Here is a 22,110-nt window from a genome sequence, read left to right on the forward strand (position 1 = left end):
CTTGCTCCTCCCACCAGTCCCTGGGCCCCTCCCCTGTTTAAGAGGAGCACTTGGCTTTGAGGTCTGAACCCCCAACCACGTGGCCTGCTCTAATTTCCCAGGCTCTAATCTGCTCCCGGCTCCTAATGATGCAGCTGGTAATAGGATTGTGGCTTCCCTCTAGGGCAGCCACGCAGGCCATGGCTATGGGGCTGGCGACAGGTGCTTAGCAACCCTGACCACCTGCCCGCTGAGAAGCCAGAGCCCCCAGTCAGGACCCTGTGCCTGGGCTGGCCTCCCGTGTATGGAATGGTGCTGTGCCCCAGGCCAGCAGGCTGGGCTCACCATGGCACTGGGTGCCATCCTGGCCCGAGGGCGGGACGTGTGCAGGCGGAATGGACTGCTCATCCTGTCTGTGCTGTCCGTCACCGTGGGCTGCCTCCTCGGCTTCTTCCTAAGGACCCGGCGCCTCTCACCACAGGTCAGCCACCCGGGGCATCACAGGTCCCCATCTTGGAGGGCTGGGTGGGCCTTAGGGATCTGGAGGTCACATTCCCACTCTTTGGCTCCCTGATGACATGACAGTGGGAGAGTCACTTCACCTCTCTGGTTACCAGTTTTCTCATCTGTAATGTGGATGTGACAAATACATTGCAAGACTAGAGTGACAGGGCAAGTAGCTATAAATCAGCATCTCCAGGTGAATAAGAGGCAAGGATGCCTCATTAGAATAACCACAGGCTAAGAGCTGGCGGGGAGGGGAGACTTGGGTCCCTAAGCATGCAAAGCAGGCATCGGATAACACCTCCCAAAGCAGCTCATGGACAGACTCAGAAAAGGGCATTCTAGGCAGAGGGGCATGAAAGACTTCCAGGGGCATTGGAGCAGGATGCTCATTGCAGCTAGAATGTAGGCTGTGAGGCAGGGGCTGCACACAGGGGCCATCAGGCCTCTAGATCCCATCACCAAGCACGTACTCGGGGCAACCATGAGAAGCTTGGAGCAGGGCAGTGATAGGTCAGACCTGAACTGGGAGACATCCCTCTGGTGCTGAGTGGAGGAGGGGGGAGCGGTGGGACGGGGAGGGGGCAAAGTGAGGGGTGAGACATGACAGTGGGGCTGAATGGGGCAGATATGAGAAGTGTTTCCAAAGAGGAAGCTTCAGGATGTAGCGGCTTATTGGATGTGGAGTTGGGGGATGGGGAGGCAAGGCAGGCCCCCAGGGCTCTGGCTGGTGTGACTGCAACAGTGAAGATGCTTTGCCTGGGAAAGTGCCCTTTTCTCACTTAGCACCATCTCCTACAGGAGAGGGAGGGCCACTCATCTGGCATGAAGGGAAAATTATTGACACTTTCTATCGGTAAGGAAGACTATTCAGGATTCACTATAGGCGTCAAGGCTCCAGCCATACAGGAGGGTGATCAGACTCAACTCCAAGTAAAACAAAGACAACTGGAGATTTACAGCCAATCAGCACAGTGAGGGGCCAATGGAGAGAAAATGACTAAGAGGAGACCTCAAGGGTAGAGTCGGGGGATTCTTGCTAAACCCACTTTAACAGGACTCTTGTTGAAGGCCAAGTTGGGGGCTGGATTCTAATTAAATTGACTTACCTGGGTTTTTGCTACATGTAGGTGAGGCAGGACAAAGAATCAGCCCAAGGATGAAGCTTAGTTGAAAAGAGGGCTCAGAATAGCCTATCTCAAGTTTCGTCAAGGAGAGAGTCCTTGTCAATGGGCTCCTGGGAGACTCCCTATTTCATAAATTCCTCTTCATGCAGCTCAGCGATATCCAATGTGATCTCAACCACTGGGGCTCAAGGCATCACAGTCCATCTTCCATTAAAAGGAAAACACCCATCTCTGGGAATTTAGCCCAATTATTCTAGTGACACTGTTAAGCTGCTATCAATGGTTCAGGGAGAAGCATGGACTCTGGAGGCAAAGGAACCCTGAACTTTGACTCTACTAGTGTGGCCCTAAAATCCTATCTCCTTTATGGGCTTCAGTTTCTTTATCCGTAAAATGGAATGGAGGGCACTCTCTGTCTGCTAGGCTTGTCATGAGAGGTAAACAAGTGTTCAGCAGTGCCTGGAGACAGTGGGTGCTTAGTGGGTGTTACTCCACTCCTCCCTCCCTTCCCCGCCTGTCCAAGTCCCACCTACATTAAGAACCACCTCATATATTCCCTATCTTATAAAAATTCTTCCAGACCTGCCCACATCTGAAATAATACTCTCCTCCCACATTTACTCCGTGCTCATTCCACCACCGGAACCCAGCTGCTAGCGGTCTTGCTTCAGAACCATTTGTTAAGTGTCTATTTCTCCCATCAGACTTCGACTTACTGAATATCACATGGACTTTCTTGAACCAAAATGTGAGCCTAGCTCAGTGTCACAGAGAGAACTCTCAGCTAATTGCTGAATGAAACTGGCAATGGCACAAACATTCTGCAATCCCCTTTCTTTAATTTTCCTCAGCAACTAAAATATATTTCTTGCAGGAAGATTATTTTGTGAAAACAAATTGGAATGCCTGCTATTAAAAGCCAAACTCATCTGGGACCTCCTTCGCCAAAGCTGCCTTCCCCATCTGTTTGGAAACACAAACGTGGATTAACTTGCTGATAAATTGAAGGAAGGATGTGGAGTCTTAGAACAGTTATTTGGCAGGAATTGGCTTTCTCAGCATCTTCCTTTGAAATCCAGGAGTTGTTTGTTTGATCTCTGCTTATGACTCAGAAACCAAACCCTTCTTATTTTGTAAGCTTATGCAACAAGGCAAAATTCATAAACAATATGCAAAATGGTAGAATGTCCTATTTGTGAAAAGAACTGACAAAAATTACCAAGATTTGTCTTTAAAGATGAGTCTCTCATTTAAAAACATAGATCCTTTTGAGAGTTCCAGTTAAACCATGATGAACTTAGAATTGCATCCATTTTCCTTCCTTTCCTGGATTTCCATCAAAATTATAGTAATGGAATTTTTAAAAGATACAAACTCCCAAGAGCAAAGATGATATATAAGGAGACAACTGAGGAAAGAAGTTGAGGGATTACAATAAATTAGACAAGATGGGACGTGGATAGAGTAGAAAGATCTCATTTGGTAGAGCACAGAAAGCTGAAATCATGTGTCTGTAGAAGTAGATGCCATTTGAGTTTGTCTTGGACTCTGAACTTGAACGTGCAAGTGCTGCAGGAGGCAAGGGTCAAGCATGGAGTTGAAACTGGGGACACTGGTTAGAATTTTTGTAACTGGAGCAGTTAGACCCCTAGGTCCCTTCCAGTTCATGTAATTGGAGGACTCCTTATCCACTCTCTATCCCCCTGCCTGTCCCAAGGAACCAGAGACGCTTGACTTGGGATATTAGGCCCATCTGTGTGTACTGGGGAGGGGAGGTGGTGAGGCACATGCTTCAGATGAATTAGTGGACAGTGGACGTCTGCATCCTGAGTGTGGGGTGCCCATACGATAGCTGTCAGCTGGGCTTAGGCACAGCCCCACCCCCCAGCCAGAGGTAGGAAGGGACTTCTCTCACTGAAGCTTCAGAGACAAGACCTCCAAATTCTGATGTGAAGGAGAATCCTCCTCTATCCCACCCTTCCTGCAGTGAAAAAGCCAGACCCCCACCCATCACCCTTCTTTGAGGAACATCAGTTGATAAGTTCTACTCACACACACAGAAGCTTGGTGCTTCACACTTACATACAAGCAGAAGCTGACGTCAAAGCTTCTGATGTGGAGACAGAGACCAAACGAACAGAAGAGGGGGTCTCCAGTGAAGCAGAAGCAATGAAGGGAATAGAAGGGAGCTTTTTAAATATTTTCTTAAGTTATTCAGAGATAGGAGAGAAAATATAGTGACCATAAAACAGAACAGGAGGTAAAAAGAAGAAACAATCCAAGAGCAAGAAGGAGATTTTTGAAATTGAAAATAGGTGAGCCAAGATAAAAATGCAATCACTGGGATAAAGCTGCAAAAATCTCCCAGAAAGTAAAACAAAAAGAGATGAAAATAGAAAAAAATGAGACTGTCCAACATTCAACTCACTAATAAGAGTTTTAAAGAGAGCTAACAGAAAAAAAATGGAGAGAAAAATGTCACAGAGAACACAAGAATATTTCTTAGAAGTGAAAGGTGTGTAAGCACTATGAATTGTAGAAAAAAGGAAAAAAGAAGAAAATCTCATACCATGGTCCATCACTATGAAAATTACAGAAAAACTGGAGATAAACAGATGATCCTTAAATGGTTCTGAGGGAATAAAACAGGTCTAATGTACAGAATAGGAAATAAGAATGGCTCCGAAGATCTTAAGTAATACTGGAATCTAGAAGCCAAAGAGAAAATGCCTTTGAAATTTGGAGGGGAAATTATTTTAAACTAAGAATCTTATATATAACCAATCTATTATCAGAGGTAAAAGTAGAATAAAGGCATTTTTACTATGTAAGGATTCAGAAGTTTCTCTCTCATTCACCCTTACTGAGGAAGCTACCAAAGGAGATGTTCCAGCAAAACAAGGAGTAAACCAAAGAGACAAGGAATCCTGGACAGAAGGGATCCTGCACAGGAGAAAGCCCCAGAAAAAAAAAGCAAAGAGGGGACCCATGAAAACCATTGGGGCTAGAGAGCAACCTGTGCAGCCTGAAACAGGAGCATGGAGAGATCCTGGACTGAGGTCCTAGGGGCCTAAAAAGGGACCAGTGTGTTTGAGTAGGTAGAAAATACTATTGTTAGGCATTTTACAAGAGATGTTAAAGCATTTGGAGGAAATCGATGAGTGGGTCACAGAAAACAAGGAAAATGAAAAATCAGTCAATTATTAACTTCAGGAAAAAAGTGAAGGTTGCACAGAAAGGAGGCATGTGAACAATATTTTGTGATCAAAACATTTTAAACCTTGGCAATTAATTTAACCAAAAATCGATATAATAGTGAAATGATAGGAGGAAAAAGGGAGTAGGAATTAATCCTCATCTGTCATGGCAGGGAAGTTAACAGATGTCAAAAAAAGATATATCTAGAAATAGCATTATAGCCATATTCTTTACAGATAACAATACCTAGGGGAACAGCTAGAGTTGTTGAGGATGGTCACTCCTGGGGTCGAGGATAGAGATGGGTGAGGAACGGCTGCCTTATAATCATTATAGTACTATCTAAATTAAAGAACATACACAAGGATTAAAATTAATAAAAAAGACATAGGCATGATGGTTATATTTTTAAAAGTAGATTTTCTGGTGCGTTGGAAATGGTAGTGGAACGGGACCAGGAGGCCTGCACTGTGGCTAACTCACTCTGTGGGCAAGTCACGTCCCTCTCCTGGCTCCACTTCTTCATCTATAAAATGAGTCAACTGAACCAGAGATCTTTAAAACCCCTTCTCAGCACCAAAATTCTATAATTTGGGGCTTTTCAAAGCATCAGGCTATTAACCTTGGGTTGTATTTGGCTTTGGTTTAAAAAAAAAAAAAAGAAGGCAGTTAACAAGTACAAAAATTTAAGTCAGATGGTGTTTGAAAATCCATGTACTGGCCTTACCCACGAGCTTACCCTCTGAGGAAAGCAGACTCCAGCAAGCATTGCCAGAAATAGCAACATTGAATTAAATTAAATTTAAAAAGTTCAAAAACAGCGCACTCAGTTAAATTTGAACTCCAGACAAACAACAAATAATTTTTATAAGTAAAGTAACAATATATGATATGTATAAGTAAAGAACAAATATTTGTGGCTTATCTGAAATTCAAACTTAACTGGGCGTAGGGGTTCCTTCTTCTTCAGCTATCAGGTTCTGGTCATGTGACCAGTTACTCTAGAGACAGCTGACTGGGCAAGGACTTGACGCCCTCAACCAAGGCCTGGTTGATAGGCTGGAACCAGCAGCCTATGAGGAAGCCGGAGGCAAGAACTCTGCTCAGTAGGGGCTCTTTAATACAGAGTGGTGTCTCACCAGCCTAATCCAAGTCTCTCTTTTTCAGCATTTTAAAAGTGAGCAATGTTTCAAGGGGCTGGTAAGAAACTGTGAAAGTGTAGGGTGAGGGGTGCTAGACAGGAGACCTAGGACAGAAGGAGAAACTGACTCAAGAAAGCCATGGTCAGTGAAGCGGGTGAGAAAGGATAAATTGGGAGTTGGAGATTTGCAGATACTAACATATATATGTAATACATAATGACAAGTTCATACTGTATAGCAAAGGGAACTATATTCAGTATCTTGTAGTAACTAATGGTGAAAAAGAATATGAAAATGAATATATATATGTGCATGTATGACTGAAGCATTATGCTGTACACCAGAAATTGACACAAAGTTGTAAACTGACTATACTTCAATAAAAAATATATATATATATATATATACAAAAAAAAAAAAAAGAATGCCATGGTCTATTTATGAGGCCATCTCCTCTTAAAGCAGACTGACAACTTTTCCAGTGCAGGAACTGGGCCTAACCCATTCTTGGGTACCCAGTATGATGCCTTGCACAGTATGGGTTGAATGGAGGTATGAACACTATGCAGCCCTGCCCTCTTGCCACTTACATGAGACAGATTTATACCACAGCTAGGTGGGTGAATGGTGCAGAGGTGGGGGAGAGCTGTTAGTTACTGTGATTACTGACCATCTACTCTCATCCAGGCGTTCTGCCAAGTGCTTTACACACATCCTCTCATTTAAGCCTCTCGGCAGCCCTATGAAGTGGCTATTACCTCATGTTACAGATGAGAAAAACTCAAGGAGGTGGAGTAACTTGCTTAAGGCCACACAGTAACTTGTAGGGGGCCAGGATTAGAACCCAAGTCTATTTGACTGCCAAGCCAGTGCTTTCCCCATGGATTCTGCTGCCCACATGCTAGACGGGAGAATGCAGGTGAAATGGTGCTTTGAAGATTGTAAAGCAGCTGTGAAGTCTGCGTGCCTGGTATAACCCCAGCTCCTGCTGTGTTTTCAGGAAATTAGTTACTTCCAGTTTCCTGGAGAGCTCCTGATGAGGATGCTGAAGATGCTGATCCTACCACTCGTGGTCTCCAGGTGAGGGGCAGGGTGTTTGGCTGGGAGGTCTGGGGAGAGGGGTGTGGGGAGAGGATTCTGTACAGAGCTTGCAGGTGCCCTGCTCCTGCTGGGGTGGCTGGGCTGCAGGCCCTGCATACTGTGACTGCAGGGCTTTTAGGAGGAGAGGGCTGTGGTGCGGGCTGCTGGAGTCTGGGTCGTTCAGTGGTACCCGTTGTTTCAGTCCCATTCAGGGGACATTTCAGTGACCTGAACAAGTGATCTGGAGTCTCAGGGTGTGACCTGACTCCAGGGTAGCTCAGGGCCAGGGAATTCAGGGATTGCTCCCAGGGAAGGACTCTGTGGTGAATGCGGCAAGACGTGGAGAAAAGATGACCTTGGAGATGCTCATGAGATGATGTCCTGGCTCAGCTGTGTGTGTACTGGCTTTGCAACCTTGGGCAGGTTATCAAACCTCTCTGACCCTCAGTCTCCTCATCTGTAAAAGGAAAATAATAACACCTTACTCCAAAGGGTTGCTGCAAGGATCATAGGAGGCTATCTATTTGCGTGAGCTGATTCCGGGGCTGATCACAGGGTGTAAGGGCGGTGGGCGGGAGATGAAGTTGGAGAATGGGTTCTTGCTCAGTCATGAAAGACCTTGAATACCAGGCTAAAGAATTCAGACTTTACCCACTAGGATGAAGGCCACAGAAAGTCCTTGGAGATCACCTGGGCCCTATCACTCATGTGCTGGGTGACCTTGGGCAAGCCCCTGCCCCATCTAGGTCTCAGATTTTCCAGCTGTGTAATGAGATGGCCACTCCAGATAGTATCTGAGAGCCCTTTGCTCTGAGGCCGTGTGTTCAGAATCCTCACCTCCCAGGATTTCTCTGCAGGAAGGGAAGTGGACAAACCTCTGAGTCCTGGGAGATGTCGTGGGCTCTGTCCCCTGGGGCAGGGTCATCAGCCTTCCCAGCTTCCCTGCTGCTGAGGAGCCAGCCAGTTCCTCTCCCCTTTCCCTCTAAGCTGGTGGAGATTATGCTCTCCAGGCCCAGGAGGCCAGGTAATGTTACTCTCTGCTGCCCACAGGTGGCTTTGTCAAGCTCAGTTCAGCTTAATGCAGGCAGCATTTGGGTCTCTCAGGACTCAGCCTTCAGGGCCCTACTGCTACCTCCCTCTGGAAGCCTTCCCTGCCTCCTCAGCCCTCTCCTGTTTTTGTCTCCTCTTCACATGTTCTTTGAGTCATTCGCTGAGGCAGGGAATCTGTCAAGGTCACCAGGAGCCTCCATTCTGTGAACCCCAAAGGACACTCTGAGTGCTTGCTGGACACGATCTGTCCACAGAGTGGATACACCTGGTACAGCAGTTGACCTTTCCCTCTTGAAACACTCCTCCCTATGGCATTACCCTCTCCGGCTTTGTCTGCTCTCTGCTCCTCCATCCCATTTTCTCTCCTTCTGCTCAGCCGCTGAACGTTGGCGATTTCTCAGGCCTTTTCCCATCTGTCCTCACAGTGTTAAGATACTGCCTGCAAGCCCAGCACTTCCAGACAGAGCTCTCCCTCCCAGACCTCCCCTCCGAGCACTGCTCAAACTCCCCATTTGACACCACCGCTTGATGTTTCACCAGCATTTCAACTCAGCATAACTACTTGAGATTTTACCAGCAAACCCGTTCCTTCTCCTGTTTCCTGCTTGTCAGTGAGCATCAGCTCCGTCTACCCGGGGATTCAAGCCTCCTTGCTCACCCTTTCCCGCAGAGCTATTTAGAGCAACTCCAGCTGACTTCCCCCAGCTGGATGGAACCCGGCGTCACCCCCACCACACAGGTGCAGGCTCCGCAGTAACCTCACTGGTCTCTTGCTTCGGTCTGTGTTCCCCTCCCCTCCATTCCCCACCTAGCGCCCAGGATACCTCGTGCAAAGTCGATCAGGCCCTGCCATTCATTCATCTAAAACCCTTCGATGGCCTCCATGGCACTTAGAATAAACCCTCACATTCTTCATCTAATCAGGGAGGCCCTGCAGGATCCTCCACTCCACCTCATCTCATACCTCACTCACCCCAGTTCCCTGGGCTCTTAGTTTACTAAGCAGATGCAATCCTCCCCCATCTCAAGGTCTCCACCCATGCTGTTCCTTCTGCCTGGAATGTGCTTCCCCAACACTTGACATGTCTTCCCCTTCCTCCTCCTTTATGTCTTCATGTCCCCTCCTGAGAACGTCCCTCCCTGCCCGGCCCCCTCACCACCACCTGCACTCTGCCCCACCACGCCCTCTCTCTTTTCCAGCACAGCACTTATTATATGTTGTTATTCTGTACATATTTAATATTGAGCTTGTTTCTCTATCTTTCACTGGACCATGAACTCTGTGAAGGCGGAGACAATATTCTCTTGAGGTTCCACTCGGGACCTCGCCCAGTGCCTGGCGCATCATAGGTGCTCATTCATACTTGTCAAGAGGATTAATGATTTCAACAGTCATGTGTTGTGCTTGCTGGGTACTTGGTCGTGTCCTGGTTACGCCAGATGAATGAGGTCCTTCCCTGAGAAGCTCACAAGCTGTGAGGGAGACCGATGAGAAAATAGACAATTACACGGCAGCCAAGTGTGCATGTTGGAGGAAGCACAGGACTCTTTCCTGTTGTTTCCGTTTTCCCCAGGTGTGGTGCAGTGTTGTTAGGCAGCCTGACCTTCCTTTACCGTGGACTTTGCTTACTGCTTGGGTGTTGCCTGTTACTCAGAACAGAAGCCCCTCAAAGGCAGAGGCCCTTGCATGGGCCCTGGAGTCAGACAAACCCAGGCCCCCATCTTGGCCCTGCTGTTTCCTAGCTCTGTGACCTTGGGCAAGTTATTAACTCGAAAAAAATCCTGGAGTCAGAGGGTCAGAGGCCTGGGTCCTACACCTGCTTCCAGCACAAATCACCTTGTGATCTTGAGGAAGGCGTCCTCACCCTGGGCCTCAGTTTACCCAGGTTACCCAGTGGCTTCGGTCCGAGTCCTGGCTCTCAAAGACCTGGTCTCTCCATCAGACTCAAGTGCTTTCTCTTGGCTGGAAACGGAATGTGGTATTAACTTGAGAAAAGCCAGTGTGTCTTCATATGTTTTGTTTGTTTATTACACAGTTTGGGCTGGTGCAGAGCAACTGTGTCACTGAAAAATGAAAGTGCTTTAAAACTGTTCTACTAAGCAAGAATTAAACCTTCTTGCAGGGAAATGACACATTTCTGTGCCGCTAACCCCTCCATCCCTGAACCTTCCTTCCTTTAACTTCAACTGGTCTATAACCCATCCATCCCTCCATCCTGCCACCCACTGTAGTTCCCTGAGCCCCTGCCCCTGGCCAGCCCAGGGGGCTGGGCATTCCTATCCTCAAGGAGCAACCACTCTGGTGGGGGGTGTCTCTCAGGACAGAGCAAAATCATCAAAGCGACTTTGAAAATTCAGATGTCAGGCCTCAGGCCAGGCTTCCTGAACCAGTGCTGCCAAAGGGCCTAAACAGGGAGCTGTTTTAAAACATCCGCGAGTGTTCTAATGATTTAAAAAAGAAACCCTGATGTCTTGGGATCAGGTCTTCTGGCTGGACAGCTAGAGAGCCTGGCACGAGGGCTGCTGCTCTTCTGTCCCCAGGGGCTCCGAGCCGTAACCCCAGGAGACAGAGGTTTTCTGCAGTGTACTTGCTCCAGGGCAGTGGGAAGGTACACATCACAGCACGTTTGCTTCCGTTCCAATAACCTGGTCCCCAAAGCCTGGTACCCATGACTCTAAATGCTCCCACCTCTTTTCCAGGAAAACCTGCCTCCCTTTCCTATGCCAAGGCCCTGGCATCAGGCTGGTCACCTCATTAATCCCTAAACAAGCTGAATACAACCTTCACTCTTGCTGCTCCCCTTCCTCAAATGCCTTCTCCTCTTAATTAGTTAAGCCCCACTCTGTGTCAAGATGCATATCAAGTGTCTTCTGTGAAATCCTCCCAGCTCTTTTATTTATGCATAACTACTGATGATGACCCAACTGCATCCCTGATGCTGCTGGTAAACCTGGATGGACTCGGTACCGTTAGCTAAATGACTCAGCTGGCATACCGCATGATGGGGCGCACACATCATTTTTTCCACAGTAGTGACGTAGATATAAATCAGCATTCTATCTGGACTAGCCACTCATGTTGCTGAACAAGAAATGGCCCTGCCAACAGGTAGGACCAGTCACCATGACCCCTCCTTGGAGAAGGGCCAGGTGCATTGCTGTTTTCATGTAAGATACTGGGAGGCGGTCATCCACACTAACTTCTACGTGGTGGTCAGCGTAATAGATTTTTTGCAAGAGGTGAAAATCTAATAGCAAAGAGAAGATGAGATGTAAAGAAGTATGCGCAGTAATAGTGGGGTTGGCATGAGGGGCGAGAAGACCCTGTGCCTGCCTTGGAGGGTCTGTCTGGCAGGGAGAATGGCACAGAGATACTTTGTTCCAGAGAACGGAGCCCCAGGGGGAAGAAAGTGGGGCTCGTGGCCTGGGTTAGAGCCCAGCTGAGTCACTCTTCCCACAATATGGCATCTTCCAGCTCACAGGCCTCTTTTCTCTAGCATCTACTCCAAACCAGCCCCCAGCCTGAGCCCCTCCTCAGACAGGCACGCTATGGTCCAAGCCAGTGCCACCTACCCAAGCCAGTGCCACTTCCCTCCCAATGAGGGAGGCGAGCAGGCAGCACAGGCTCCAGAGGAAGAACGGGGCTTTGGAGTCGCTCACAGACATGTGAACTTGACCAAGTCTCTTAGCATCTGAGCCTCAGTGACCTTATCTGTAAAATGAGAAGATCATCTATGTCCTTCTCAGGGTTATTCTGAGAACAAAATAAGATGATGCACTTGGAGCACCCAGCATAGCTCCTGATACATTATGGATGCCACATCTTTTTCCCAACTTATTAAAGTATCACCAGGCTTCTTCAAGGCCCAGATGAGATAGTTCATGAAATCCTCCATCTGTTTCTGCTCTCAGCAAGCAGACCATTGGGGTGACTTCTTCCCTCCTCGGGCTTACTTAGCACCTGCGGCTTACTTGTCACTTCCTCTGGAAAGTCCCTTGATTCAGGCACACTTGGTGCTCCCTCGGCACTGATACGGATACAGTGCACATAGCACTCCTCCACCTGAGTCCTGCACATCGGTGTTAACGGCAGCCTTCGCAGGGGCACGGACCGGGTCCTGCACATCTGTCCTTTGCCCAGAGCCATTCCCCATGCCATGATTGTCAAAACTGCCCCATTTCCCATGAATTCCTAGTTCTTTCTGCCTCTTGCTTTTCTCTGCCCTCATATGCCTACAACCAGCTACAAGGCGCAGCCTTTGCCAGTTTCCTATTCAAGTGTAATCCCTTGCTTTCAGCGGTTCATAAATTTTGCAGCTTCACCTACAGATGGGAGCAAGATAACAGGTAAGGATTACATTAAGAATTGTAAGCCCTTCAGCCATCTCTTGGTGTTCGTCCTCTCTCTCTCTCTCTCCCCCTCTCTTTCTATGTGCTAGTTATCTATTGCTGTTAACAAATTACGACAAACTTAATGACTTAATACCATTTACCATCTACCAGTTTTCATGGGTCAGAAGCATGGCTGAGTTGGATCCTCTGCTTAGGGTCTCACAGGGCTGCAATCAAAGTGTCACTTGGGCTATGTTCTCATCTGAAGGCTCAGCCAGAGAAGAATTCACTTCCAAGCCTATTCATGTTGTTGGCAGAAGTCATTTCCTTGTGGCTGTTTGTCTGAGGGCCCATCTGCTTAATGGCTATCAGTTGGAGACCACCCTCAGGTCCTAGAAACCACCTGCAGTACCCAGCCTTCTCGGCTTTTCCAAAGGCAGTTCCCCTGTGGCTCATTGCTTTGTCAAGGCCAGGAGGAGGCTCCCTCACTCGCCAGTATTCTAAGACAAAGTCTTATGTAACATAATCTTAGGCATGACATCCCATCGCCTTTGCCATATTCTGCTAAAAGCAGGTCACAGATCTCACCCACACTCAGGGAGGATTACACAAGGGCATGGATCACTGGGGGTTGCCTTAGGGTATGTCCACCTCTCTCCCTCTCTTTCTCTCCACACCTTCCTTCTCTCTATCCCTCTTCCAAGACCAGCCAGAAATCCTGCCCTCATTGTCCTTAAAAGTCACCTCCACTCATGCCCTGTTCCTGGAGTGGGGTGGGGTGGAGGTTCTGTTCAGCTTCTGGTCCAAGTGGTTCATCAAGGAATTTCTTCTGAACAAGGACAACTCCCTTACCATAAAAAGAATTCTGAAGAATATGAATTTATCTCTTTCCCAGGGACATCAGAGGGTCTGGTACATAGTAGGTGCCTAAGAAATGTTTATTAAATGAATAAAGAGCAGTGGAAGGGAAGTTGAGGCAGAATTCAGGGATGTTTCATGACCGACATTTAAATTGAATCTTGGAAGATGGTTAGGAATTGTCTTTTTAAAATATTTTATACTTTTTAAGTTATATAAGCAAACACAAACATTGTGGATAACCAATAATAATAATAATCCTATCATCCCACAACCCTAATTCTGCCACTGTTCTCTTTTTTCTTAAACATGTTCTTATTCTTACTTGTGAGTTTGCTAGGCCCAGGGTGTGGCCCTTGGCTGACTGGTTTGGAAGCTCAACCTTGCCTGAGCCTCTGAGCTGGTCAGGCCTGTCCTCTGATGCTGGCAAGAGGTTACCAATAAACCAAATGCCAATTTATTCATTCACAGAGATAAATACAATTGCTAAGAAGGACAGATGCACACAGCCTCTGGCTAGAGCATTTCTCCCTGCAGGCTTATCACTTGGGGAATCCACTGGTTAAATCTATCTGCTGGCAGGATAACTTAATTATTTAATGTTATAACAGGTCTGGGTCCAGGTTTGCCATTTTCAGTTAATTTCTGGGGCCCCACATGATGGAGTCCCATTCTATGTGCATTTAACTTAAGTGAATTCAATTACATGTGCTATGAAAAAGAAAAATAATTTAAAGGGGGCAGGCAGCTTCCCCTGTTCAAAGAGCTAGCCCGGGGTGAGCGTGCCTCACCCTGAGGCAGCCTGAGCTCCCACGTGCCCTTCAGAGCAGCTCCCTTGGGCAGCCGTGGTTCTGAGCCACGAAGAGTGGGTTGTTCGGTTTCTCTCTTATATCATGGCCTCTACGTGTATGCTGACTGCTTCAGTTGGTGTTCACCTAAAGAATCAGTAACTCATTCCAAAACTGGGAGAGAAAACTGTCTGGAATGAAAGTATATGAAACAAAACCTCCTGAACTTTATGGACAACGTAAGGGATCTTCAAGGGCAAATTTAATTACGCTTGGTTTTTGCTCTGTGCACTGACATGAGAACTTAATATGCTGAATATGGTCCTACTCCTCCACACAGACAGGAAGCCCAGTGTCTTCCTCTGCACCTCATGGGCTAAGGTCGGCTTATTTCATTCAGTGGAAGTAGATAAAGCGAGAACAGGAACATCTGATCTCCTTGGACTAGCCCTGTTGCTCTGCTTCCTTCCACATGGTGTCGCTGTTGAACACAGGTCCTGCATGGTTTGGTTAAAGCCTGCACACAGCCCCTTGCAGGCGCATGTTCCCGTTCAAGCCACAGGGATGCTCTGCGCTGGCTCCTAGATTGCACCAAAGAGCTCAATCGTCATTCCTCAAAGCAGCTTCAGTTATACCCTGAGCTTAGCTCCCTGGGGTAGAGCCCTGAGTCCATTTTCCCTCCTGGCAGGTTAGCCTTTTAGTGCTGACAGGCCTTGTTTATGGACACCCTGATCCTAACTTCAAAACTGCAGGGAACAGGGGTTGGAGCCTTAGTCTTTTTTTTTTTTTTTAACATTTTTTATTGATTTATAATCATTTTACAATGTGTCAAATTCCAGTGTTCAGCACAATTTTTCAGTCATTCATGGGCATATACACACTCATTGTCACATTTTTTCTCTGTGAGTTATCATAACATTTTGTGTATATTTCCCTGTGCTATACAGTGTAATCTTGTTTATCTATTCTACAATTTTGAAATCCCAGGCTATCCCTTCCCACCCTCCACCCCCCGGTAACCACAAGTCTGTATTCTCTATCTGTGAGTCTATTTCTGTCCTTATTTATGCTTTGTTTTTGTTTGTTTGTTTTTGTTTTTGTTTTTTAGATTCCACATATGAGCGATCTCATATGGTATTTTTCTTTCTCTTTCTGGCTTCCTTCACTTAGAATGACATTCTCCAGGAGCATCCATGTTTCTGCAAATGGCATTATGTTGTCGGTTTTTGAGCCTTAGTCTTTTTTCTCTCGGAAGGCCCCTGAGCTTCTCATGCAAATTGGTGCCCCTTTCCATAACTCTGCGGAACTTAAGGTCTCAAGGAGGACACGTCTATCAGACCACCAGTCCCCTCGCCCTTCCCCTGGACAGTGTGTGCCTTACTGCCTTAACTATGCCATCTGAAAAATTCTTCAAAAAAAAAAAAAATTGACTGCAAGGAGACTTGCTGTCTCTACCTTTGAACATAGAAACCTCAGGTGAAATTTAGAAAACTCTGCCTCACGTTACATTGGCATGGGAACAAGTAGTATGATGGTTAGGACCTGCCACGGAGTTATCATGTCCTTGAACTAGGGCCCCCCTCCCATAGGTGGTGTTCGGATGGGTGCTGAGTGTTTTGCCACTCTCACCTCGCTTCTCTGTGCCCCACTGCTGACTGAGTCCATGCTCATTACATCTTTTTTCATTAGAAAAGTCAAGCTTTGGGGACCTGGGAGCCTTCCTTTCCCATTTTCTCCCAGTAATACTTGTTGCTACTCTGATCCCTTTTGCTTTTAATTTATAGTTTAAACCAAAGAGTATTGGCAAATTTCTGTTCCTTTAAATTCTTAGAGGATACCTTACTGTTACTTCTGCAAAAGTAAGTCTATCTGCTTCTTTTTTTTTTCACTCAACATAATGTCATAAAAATTGTCCATCCCACACCCTTATCTTTGTACTCCTGTTTCACTCTTCCACTCAGGGGCTGGAGCAGAGTTTGCAGAGCCCTTTTCTTTTCACTAGACACTTAGGCTGCTGTTGGATACCCTGCTGGGACATCACTCCGCCCTGGGACTCTAGATTTACCTCACCTTCTGTTATTGAGCACACTCTTGGCCTCAGCCATAAGATAGACACAGCGCCATCTGCAAACTTACAAAGTTCTGAGCCTTATTTTCACACGTCCCCAGACAAAAGCTACATGAGGAACCCAGGGTGGGTCACCCCTAGCATCTGAATCCAGCTAGGTCCTCCAAGTCTCCACTTGCTTTTTGCCAAACCCTCCTCTCCCCTTGTTCGTCAATTTCTTAAATCAGGCATCATTGAAGGAAAACTGGATCCATGTGTTTGTGATTCACTGATGCTGAACATGGCAGCGTGTTTTGTAAGCTCCACATCACAGCAAAGAAATCAAGTGCGTGTGTGGGTGAGGATGTGAATGTGCGTGGGTCTCTACATGCATGTATGGTGTGTGTGTGTGTGTGTGTGTGTGTATGTGTACATGTGTAGGTATTGCTTTCCTTTCTATTTCTTGTAAGAATTTTGAAGTGATTTTTCTTAGAATCAGGAAGTCATATTTGGCCAAAGAAACTCAATACTCCCTTCTCCCCCTTCCCAAGGAACTCTAGTTTGGCAGAAAACTTCCAAACACCCACATTCTAACTTACTGGAGATGGTCCAGGGCCAAGCAGCCATCGAAGTCTGGTTTGGGAGCCAGTGTGCAGGGGGCAGCTGCCCCAGGCATCCGAGGATAGACAGTGAGCGGGAGGAGGCAGGAGGAAGGGGCAGCCTGGGCTTCTGGGCTCTGCCCCGCAAGCCAGGGGGCAACTGTTCTTAGCAGAGCTCTGCTGACCTCTCTGATGGGAGCCCTGGGATCTCTCTTTGGCCCTCTTGCCGAGTCAGCTGACCTCCTTACTCATCAGGAGGGGAATAAGGCCCAGCTGTGGGCTGTGGGTGGGGTCAGAATGTTAGCCTGGTGACTCCGAAAACCTCCTAGATTTGATCACCCATCACAGATTCCCATGCTCTTTCCCCCTTCCAGTTAGAGGATCCCTACCCCTCCTTCAGGATCTAGTCAGCAGTCACCTCTGGGAAGCCTAGCCTGCTTCTGGCCTCTCTCAATCCCAGCCGTGACCCAGGGTTTTGTGTTGTCCAGCCTGCTGGTCTCCACCCACTTGAGGACCACAAACCCACCTCCTTCATTTCTGGGACTCACACACACAGAGCAAGTGTTCAACATGGGGCACATCGGGGACCTATCTGAATCTGGGGAGGTGGGTGAGGTCTGGAAAAAGCTCCTTCTGCTCTTCTCTGTGGAGGACCACCTCACAGAGAGGGTCTCATTCAAGAGCCTTGGGCGGGCACACCCAGCAGAGCCTAGGGGGAGTAGACACCAGCAGCCCCCCTGGTGGAGGGTGGGGACGAGGAGACCTGTGTTCTCATATACTCTGGGTGGGGTCTTTCCCTCCTTCTGGAGGAGGGCTCCTAACCACAGCACGATGGCTCTGGTCATAACCAGCCATGACCATGATGGGCATCCCAGGGAAGTCATTCCTAATGGTGGAGATGACAATCTGCAAAGGCAGAGCACAGTAACAGTCATCCGAGGGGATGCTGGCTCCCTCTCACCTGACATTCTTTGTCTTGTGGGAAAGAAAGGGGTAGAGGTTCTTCTCATGTGGACTGGGAACTAGACTGACCCTTATTACACTTTCCTGGTAGAAAGTGGTTGAGACTGGTTGATGGTCAGACGGTGAGCTCTCTGAGGGCTGCAGCTCCTCCAGCTTTTGCTTTTGACTGAGTTCAAGCTTGTTATTTGCACATTCCCAGTCGATCTCCATCCCATGCCCAGGGGCCTGGGAGGGAGGGGCCTGCAGAGGGCAGTTGGGGTTGCCAGGGCAGCGGCAGCCCCCTGGGCCCATGCTTGTCTCTGTGCCGCCCCTACTCCTCCCTCTCCCCCCACCCCACCTCCCACTCTCCGAGCCCTGTGCTCCCTCCCCTCATGGTCTCTTAAGTGGAACCAAAGAGAGCAGGGCTGGGCCCAGTGTGGGAACTCTCTTCCCTGGAGACAGATTTCATTCTAATAAGCTTCACTAGCCCACAGTAGAGGTAGTGAGTTCTCTGTCTTCTGAGCTATGTAAACAGAGGTGGTAGACAAATTTCTGCCTTTGGGAGGTGGGTACTGGGACCAGATGACCCAGACTTTAGCCAAGTGGGAGTCTGGGCATCCTGCCTCAGGTCTTAGCAGGAGCTGGCTTGAGGGGGTGGGGGTAAAGCTCAGTGGTAGAGCGTGTGCTTAGCATGCATGAGTCCTGGGTTCAATCCCCAGTACCTCCATTAAAAAAAAAAAAGAAGAAGGCATTGGCTTGAGGGTGGGGGTGCAGCAGAGACATGTGGGGAGCATAATTTGGTACTAACATGGCACTTGCTATCAGCTGCTGGGCCTGTCATCTGCTCAGGGGAAGGAAGTAGGCCAGGATACTTGGAGGGGCTGACAGGACTCTCACAGATCCCCAGATACTGCCATCTGGTTGCCTGTTGGGTGGACTCCCTGCAGCTACATCCCGGGGGTCAGCTTGGGAGAGTCTCAGCTGAGGTCAGCCGAGGCCAGAGCCCAAGGACTCCTTCCTGTCTCTAACATCCCAGGGCCAGGCTGTTGTGACTATGGATGTTGTCATGCTAAGTAGACCAGGATTCAAACCTGCTTACTCACTGTGTGACTCCAGCAAGTTGCTTGCACACCTCCAGTGACTGGGAGTTCACTACTTCTCAAGGTGGTCCCCTCCAGGGCAGGACAGCTCTGTTTGCTAGAAAGTTATTCCTGGTCCTGAGCTGAGATCTGCTTCCCTATGACTTTCCCCATCAGCCCCAGTGTTCCCCAGGTCTGCTCTGCTCTACTCCACAGCCCCTGCCCCACAGGCTGGCATCACTGTCACCTGCCACCTATCCCAGCTACACTCTTGGGACACACACCTCTCCCCTGTCCCTTTCCCAGTGAATCTCAACATCAGGGCAGGTCTGTGGGCTCCTCAACCAGCCCTCCAGGCTTCTAGCCCCACAGGCTGAGGGCCCCCCAGCCGTTTGGCAGCCTCGTTCCCCAGTGACTCATCAAGCTGGCTGCAAACCCCCAAACTTCCCCTCCCATGAGCTGCCGCTGCAGCTCAGGCCCCCCTTCACCCCAGAGCTTGTGCTCTCTGAGCTGTTGGAGCCAAGTGTGGCTCCGCATGTGTCCGTGTTCACTTTCATCGTGTCAGTCAGAACTGGCCTGCGGTCCCGGCCTGCTGGGGTCTGCTTATTCCCAACTCCCTCGTCCAGCACATGAGCTGTTCCTCCCAGTTTCCTGTCATCTACAAATCTGATCCACATGCTGTCAGCAGCCTTGGCCAAGCCAAAAATGGCCAGGAAGGAGAGAGCTGAAGGCCGAGCCCCACAGACTCCAGAGACCCTGTCAGGTTCCCATCACTCAGAAGAGGGCACTGCTCACAATAATCATTCCCCCAAATTCCCAAAAGTTCCAGTGCCAACTGCCCCGATGTCACACAGATACACAGTGCCAGGGGCATTCCCCTAAACCTGGCTGGTCCAGGTGACTTGTTCTCTGGGAATGCACAGGAGGTGCACTTGGTCACCAGAGCTCACAGTTCAACCCTTTTCACAGTCTGGTCTAGAACTCCCCCTTGGCTTCACATCACACACACACCAACAAACCTGCACCCAGGCGAGGCCAGGCCCTGGGCTCTGAGGACGTAGAGCTGAGCCAGATTCAGCCCTTCCCTGGAGGAGCTCACAGTCTGCTGGGGCCGGTGGTCACAAAACAGACAATGACACCCCCGAGTGGATGCTCATAATTGGAATGTGTTGAATACTTGCTATGAGGCCGGCACTCATCTAAACCTAGATTAGCACTCACAATAAACCACCATTATCCTCATTTTGCCCTCCAGTGGAAACTGAGGCACACAGAGGCTCAGGAACTTGCCCAGGGCTCCCAGCTAGTGAGGGATGCATGAAGGAGCCCACGGGAGCTGCCTGGCCTGGCTGGCTCAGGGAGGCATTCCAAGGGAGGTGGTGCCTGACTGGAGACTGGAGAGCAGCAGGAGAGGACCAAAGCAGCAGGAGGATGAGGCAAGGGGACTGGGGGCCTTCAGTGTTCACTGCTACACTTAGCACGCCTTCCTGCCAGCCCCCCATGTGCCAGAGCTGGGTGGGCCCCAACGATTTAGGGGTGAGCATGCCAACAGAGTGCCCTGTAACAAACTGGGAAGCACCAGGTGCCTTAGGGAGATGGGTGAGGTGGACACATCAGGGAAGTCTTCCCGGAGGAGGTGATGTCTAAGCTGACCTAGGGAAGGGCAACTGGAAATTTGTTGGTTTAGGGAGGTATGAGAGGTGGGGGTGGGGGAATAGAGAGTTCCAGGCTGAAAGAACAACTAATGCAAAGGTGGCTGAAGGAGCAGCAGGGAGAACAGGGTGGCCGGAGCAGTGCTAGTGAGGAGGAGGGGAGTGACCCAAAGCCATGAAGGAGTGTGAACAGAACTGGGGAGCCACTGAGGACTGCAAATAGGGAGGGACCCCCAGCAGTCTCAGCAGCCTGACTGCCCGCCACGGTGAGGGATGGAGGCAGCGGTGGGTGCCTCTCAGTGTCATAAGGGGTCACAATACTCACCTCAGGGGTTGGTGTGAGAACCAGGAGAGGGTCAGGAAGCAGCCTTTTCCTCCTTCCCTGAGGAGCCTGGGCAGCTGCTGCCTCCCTTCCCCCACCCCTGCAAGCGGAGCAATTACCAGACTGAAACAGGCTTGCCCTGGAGTGCAGCCGGCTCCCGCAATCTCCTGACCAACAATCCCTGGGCCCTAGGGGTGGCCAGAGGGCTTGGGAGGGAGTCCCAGACCCCTGGCCTTCCAGCAGCTCCTCCCCAGGGCCCTCGAGGATGTGGGGGCCTCCCAGGAGCACCCAGCCATCGTGGGAGTAAGGGAGGCAAGGTTTCCTAATCTTCTCTCCCCATAAGTCACAGAGCCAGTAGGAACATTTGAAGTCATCCTCATGGAATCTCCCAGTCATTCTGGAAGCCTTGATCTAGCACCCCAGCAGGTGGCCAGCCAGGTTCCACTTGGATACCTCCAGAGATGGGGGACTCAGCAGCACAAATCTGAGGGCTGTAGCCATGGGGCGGGTCATGTTGAATCAAAGAGCCGTTACGTGGACTGAATCACATTCGTGGCCAGCCAAAACCAGAGAACATTTTTCTTCCACAGGAGTTAAACCAGGTCTGTACCACGGAGAGCCACTGTGGGAGAGGGGAAACCCCATAAGGCCGACTCCCAAACCCCTGTTCCAGTCTTAACTCTACTCACCAGCCGGGCGGCTTGGCCAGTTATCTCCACCCACTGGGCTTTGTTTTCCCCGCCTGTAACTCAAACCGCTCAGCCCAGTAGGGTTGTCACTAGTCATAAGTGACTAGTGACCCCTTGAAATGTGGCTAATGCAACAGAGGAACTGAACTTCTTATTTTTAATTCATTTAAATTAAAATGTTAAAACCAGAAGCAGTTTTTCTAAGCATTTTTATATTGATTGCACATTTGAAATGGTAATATTTTGGATATACTGGGTTAAATTATCATTAAAATTAATTTCACCAAAAATGAACTTCACTGGCTTCTTTTGACTTTCCTTCTGTGACTACTAGAAAAGGCTCCCATTAGCATTCCGCAAGACAGCGCTGACTTAGAACGTTAAGAATCAAAAGAGGTGGGTGTTCAAGTGCTTAGGGACAATTAAACTCCAGACAGATTGTGACTCCTATGGCTGCTGGGCACTTGGGAGTGGTGTTTTTTTTTTTATCATACAAGCAAGACATGCTTATTCTAGAAATAATAGAGAATGTGGAAAAAAATTAAAAACAAAATGAAAATTTCATACCACCCAAAGACAGCTACTGTTCAATGTTCTAGCTTTTTTCTTGTGAATGTCCATATGACCTAGCATTCCCTGCAGACCCCCTACCCCGGCTTGTAGGTTCTCAGAAAGTCCACTCTGACAGCTTGGCCCAGAAGTCTGAGACCTCTAGGAGCCCT

The 22,110-nt window shown here is 48.7% G+C and overlaps 1 protein-coding gene across 1 annotated transcript in view; it reads left to right on the forward strand.

Annotated features, from left to right (window-relative positions):
- Nucleotides 1–289: 289 nt before the first annotated feature.
- SLC1A7 (solute carrier family 1 member 7) overlaps nt 290–22,110 on the forward strand; it is a 44,496-nt gene continuing 22,675 nt past the window's right edge. The window contains exons 1-2 of the mRNA XM_010951779.3: nt 290–460; nt 6,951–7,030. Of these exons, the coding sequence (XP_010950081.2) occupies nt 326–460; nt 6,951–7,030 (215 nt within the window). The 5' untranslated portion in view covers nt 290–325. The remainder of the gene's footprint in view (nt 461–6,950; nt 7,031–22,110) is intronic.

Source organism: Camelus bactrianus, chromosome 13 (genome assembly GCF_048773025.1).
Source record: "Camelus bactrianus isolate YW-2024 breed Bactrian camel chromosome 13, ASM4877302v1, whole genome shotgun sequence".
NCBI classification, from domain to species: domain Eukaryota; kingdom Metazoa; phylum Chordata; class Mammalia; order Artiodactyla; family Camelidae; genus Camelus; species Camelus bactrianus.